The following is a 5,327-nucleotide window of genomic DNA, read 5'->3' on the forward strand; positions in this document are numbered from 1 at the left end:
TTGAAATTAACTCCAAAAAACCTTTTAAAAGTTAAGAAGAATATAAAAGAAAAAAAATTATAATGGAAAAGGAAAGAGACTTATTTGTTTGGAATCAAACAACAAATTTAAAAAACAAACTTTGAAAAGGAAATGTAATTTCATTTAGTGTAAATACTGAACTAAGATTTTTACAAAAAAAAAAAAAAAAAAAAAACTAAACATACATTTTTTTTCATCTTAATTTGATAAAGAAAGCCTTATCTGAATTTTTAGTTTAAATTCTTAAATTTAGATTAATTTTGATAATATGATATAAAGATTTAATATTATTTGAAGTTATGTGACATATTGCTTATAGAGTTAATTTATTTAATTACGACATACCAAAAGGGAACTTGGATGGTATTTTTTTTTTTTTGGAACTTTGGATAAAAATTATTTCTAAAACTATATATGAAAAAATGTCAAAAAAAATTCTTGTAGGAATTTTTTTAATATAAAATTGATTTTTTATACTTTTTAAATTTTTATACAGATCTTTTAAATTTTTAGAAGCATTTGATATTATATGTTAATGAAATTTATTTTAAATTGTAATAATTTTAAATAAAATAGTATAAATATACATTACTAAAGAATTTGCCCTATTAAGTATAAATTCTGAGTTTGTCCCTAATTTTTTAAGACAACTAAGATGGCATAATAAATTTGATTTGGGGAATAATTGTAGTTAAGTGTTAAAAGTAGTTAGTTTTGACACTAAATCTTGCAAGGACTAAAATACCCTTCATACAAATAAGTTCAAAAACTTGGTTAATTCTCTTTTATGCCATATCCTTATTACTATTATTTTAAAGTTAAATATAAAAATTTTACTATCAAATTTATCTCAATTACTTTAAAGACTAAAAATTTTAGATTTATAAAAAATATAGCACATATATAATTTTTGTTGAATATTTTTTCTTAGCTAGAAAAAATATTTCTTAAAAAGAAATAATCTATAGGTGTGGACAAAAAAGCATAACACAAGTAGAGTTGAAAGATTAATTAAAATTGACAAGTATTTTGTCATCATTAAAGGTAAACTAAATTTTACAACAAAAAGAAAAATTATAACTGAATGTGGATACGAAAATATTATTCACTATGTCGCATTATTAATGTTTGAGTTTCATTTTTTTAGTATAACCATTATTTATTCATAATTTTTTATTAATTAAAAGTAAAAATCTCTTTTAAAATTTAAATAAAATAAATTCACATATATATATTTATTAAAGCTTAATTTAATTAAATATTTAGAACAATTAAAGTTAAAGTTAAAAAATTTGACGAAAAATAAACTAAGATAATATTTATAAGATGGAAAAATACATCATGAATTATTTTTTAAATATATTTTTTCCTTAAACTTAATTTTTTTTACTGAACTTTGTAAAATATACAAAATAATAATATACTATTTAAACAAGTTGGTCCATAAATAGGTAAACAAACACCCCTTTCAAAAATGATAAATAGCTCTTATCAAATTATATACCAAGATTGCATATATAAATATAAAAAAGTTAAAATAGAGATGAAATGTAAAAGATAGTATTTGATACCAAACATTCAATAATATAAGAAAAAAGAAAGAGAAATTGTAGTGAGAATGGATCCAATAATATATATATATATATATAATAAAGTTAATGAATTTTTGGATTTTAGATTCAAACCGGAGCGCACTTTCAATCATAACAATGCATTGAAAGTCCACATGTTTGAAGTTAAGGGCAATGATAGTTAGGAAACAAAATCTCATTTTCTTTTCAGTGTACGTGAAACCGTGATCTTCATAAATCCTGTGGGAGAATTCATTTCTTAAAAAAGCAAGGAAATTACTTGCTAACCGACAATAATATGGTAGATATTTGATATTTCAAAGGGGCTTACTTTATGTCCCATCAACACCATATAAATATGCAATCTTTATGGTAAATTTTATTAACTAGACTTTTCAAAGATTAAAACCTGGTGTCGTGTAGAAGCTGCCAAGCCACTTTGTCCTTCTATAAATAAAGAGCATTTAAGAGTCCCAAATCACTCTCTATATCAATCAAGCATTCGTCAAAACTGAAGGTCATTTAGGAGTCATTCTTTCGTGGAATGTCTGAGAAAATGCCTTGTTCTAAATATATAGTAGCTGCTCTTTTCTTTGCAGTTTTACTTCAGGGATCATTATCAAATGCCCAACTGAGTCCAACATTTTACGATGAAACATGTCCAAATGTGACAAACATCATCAGAGATGTCCTTATGAACGCTTCACTGTCAGACCCTAGGATTGGTGCCAGTCTTATCAGGCTTCACTTCCATGATTGCTTTGTTCAAGTAACATCTAAAGCCCTCTTTCACATCATTTTATTTTTGCTTAATTGCAAATTTCCTATCATGAAAAGTAAAGTAACGTGATTAAACAAAGAGGCTTTTTGTTTTTTTTTTCTTGGAAATCACTAAAACCAGTACTCATACATATTTTGTTGCTTCTTTTGAAATTTGAGGTCATCAGATCCTTCTTTTCCCCTTTTAAGTCTTAAACCCTATTTCAGGGATGTGATGCATCCATTTTGTTGGACGATCCTGCGAACGGTGAGAAAGAAGCTCTTCCAAATAATAATTCGGCAAGAGGTTATGAAGTTGTTGATGCCATGAAGGCTGTCTTGGAGAGTGCTTGCCCCAACACAGTTTCCTGCGCTGATATTCTCGCCATTGCATCTGAAGAATCTGTATGCCTGGTAATTTAGCAACACACTTGTTTTTTCCTTTTTATGTCTTTAACCAACATCGACCAAAATTAGCTTATTGCTGTAGGCAGGAGGCCCTTCATGGGCAGTTCCATTAGGAAGAAGGGATGGCTTAACAGCAAATCGGACACTCGCCAACTCAAACTTGCCAGGTTTCAATGAATCCCTTGAAGCAATCAAATCCAAGTTTACGGCAGTGGGGCTTGACACCAGCACTGATGTAGTAGCGTTGTCTGGTAATCATTCTTTGCTTGCTTGAAATTTTGTTACTGAGCAATGAGCATTAAAGATTTTCGGCGTGTTTGGTTGGCTGTAATAGCCTTTCCACTCAGGCCATCTTCTGAGTGGCGTGGATGTTCCAAAGTTTTTTTTTTTTTTTGTCAAAATATTAATTTCACATTATCAGTTATTCCTAGACAACAAAGAATTGTCATTCCAAGCTCCACCCTAGGAATGGCTATTCCGAGACAACCAGGAATAGAGCTAATAATTTGTGGACCATTTTACCTTCAACCATTTTACTCAATTACAATCTTATCCCAATGCAAACAGAGAGAAAAAACCAGAATAATTGCAAGCACCATCTCCGATGCCAAAAATTTCATAGGAAGCCAGAAACGATGGTACCCCCATCCACTGGCCACATAGAAGTCAAACCGATCCTCACTATTAGTTGAACAGAAACACAAAGTAAAACAAAATGCAACAAAAAAAAAAGCAAAAGAAAAAAAAGACCTTAGTGGACGGTGGTGGGTATGGCGACCAATAGTGGTGGCTGAGCAACTAAGAAATATCGAAGGAACAACAAGGATTGTTTTGATGGTCGAATACAGGTCATCGAAGGTCAAAACTGCTTGTGATAGGCGGTGGAAATTTAGGTTTTTGAAGTTAGATTTAGGTTTTCTTAAGTATTTTTTGAAAAAAAATCAACTTAGAAAACGGAAAGAAGATGTTGAAAGGAACAAAAATATAAAATTTTGGGTGAAATCGACGCTAGTCAACGTGGTCAATGGCAGTTGGCAACGTCGATGCCGATTGACGGTGGCAAAGGAAGGTGGTGAAATTTTAGAGAAAGGAACTCTGATTTTTTAGAGAGGAAAAGGAGGCAGATATTGGGGAATGGGGGGGATAGAGAGAGAAAAAGGAAGAGGGAAAGATGAAAGAGAAACAAAGAAAAAAATAAAAAAAATAAAAATTTTTATTAAAATATTATAATTAATTAAATAACTCATTATTATTTTAAGTAAATAATATTAATTATAATATTTAATAATAATTTAATTAATTAATTTTAATACTAATCAATATTAATATTAATTAAAATTAATTAAATAATATTATAATTAAATAATATTTAATATTATTAGATTAATATTAATTAATATTTTGTTAAATTATTATTTATTATTTAATAATTTTTATAATAAATTATAAAGATAAAATAATTTTTTAAACTTATTCCAATTATATTTTTTGAACAAATCAAATATGTTAATATTAATTTTTCTTTGATCAAACTTCATAATATATATCCTATTTTATTCACAATATTTTCTACTTATAGTAATCAATTTTATTTGTCCTCTATTCTTTTATGCGAATCAAACATGCAGTTAAAATATAGCTTTAGGAATCAACTAAAGAAATGTGGTTAAGTTGCACAGGATCAAGCAACTTTTCCTTTCTTTCTTTCTTTTTTTTTTTTTTTTACTCTGACATGGCAATCATTTTTTTTTTTTCAGGTGCTCACACTTTTGGCCGTGCCCAGTGTTTTACTTTTACAAGTCGATTGTACAATTTTACCGGCGAGGGAGACACAGATCCAACCCTGAATACCACATACTTGGAGGCACTAAGCCAAATATGCCCTCAAGGTGGAAATGGTAGTGTTTTGACAGATCTTGATCCCACAACACCTGATGCTTTTGACAGTAACTACTTCACCAATCTGCAAGTTAATCGAGGCCTGCTTCGAAGTGATCAACAGCTGTTTTCGACTGAAGGTGCTGATACCATTGAAATCGTCAACAGGTTTGCTGCTAATCAAACAGCCTTCTTTGAAAGCTTTGTGGAATCTATGATCAGAATGGGAAATATCAGCCTGTTAACTGGTACGGCCGGAGAAATCAGAACGAATTGCCGCGCAGTGAATGCAGCCACGATCAGATCGTATTCAGATGATGTTCTCGTCAGCTCGATATAAATTATGGAGTTCAAGGCCAAGAATAAAATGTAGAAGGGAAGCTATGTTGTAATACTCTAAATTTTTATGGTAACAAAATTGGAAATTTGGAACAACCATGTATCAAGTAAAGTAACTTATTTGAAAATAATATAAATCAAGTTTTAAGTACCGAACTTTTATAAATAGGGCAGGGTACCCTGAATTTTCAAAAGCAAACAAGCTATTGTTATGGACATAAAATCTCAAAGTATGAAATACCAATTGTTGGGAGTGGTTTCCTAACGCCACCATCCACTTTGATCATAAATGGACCAACTCTCCTTCCAAGTATTTATATTCAGCTATTTAAATTACGGTTGTATTTTTAG

The 5,327-nt window shown here is 29.4% G+C and overlaps 1 protein-coding gene across 1 annotated transcript; it reads left to right on the plus strand.

The window, feature by feature from the left end:
• Positions 1-2,064: 2,064 nt before the first annotated feature.
• On the plus strand, positions 2,065-5,127 carry LOC111304025 (peroxidase 15-like). Its single transcript, XM_022900552.2, has 4 exons — positions 2,065-2,361; positions 2,580-2,765; positions 2,842-3,010; positions 4,517-5,127. The coding sequence occupies exons 1-4, from the start codon at positions 2,137-2,139 to the stop codon at positions 4,975-4,977; spliced, it is 1,041 nt and encodes a 346-aa protein (XP_022756287.1). The 5' UTR covers positions 2,065-2,136; the 3' UTR covers positions 4,978-5,127.
• The last annotated feature ends 200 nt before the right edge of the window (positions 5,128-5,327 follow it).

Source organism: Durio zibethinus, chromosome 13 (genome assembly GCF_047325235.1).
Source record: "Durio zibethinus cultivar Kanyao isolate XHJ-2024 chromosome 13, ASM4732523v1, whole genome shotgun sequence".
Taxonomy (NCBI): domain Eukaryota; kingdom Viridiplantae; phylum Streptophyta; class Magnoliopsida; order Malvales; family Malvaceae; genus Durio; species Durio zibethinus.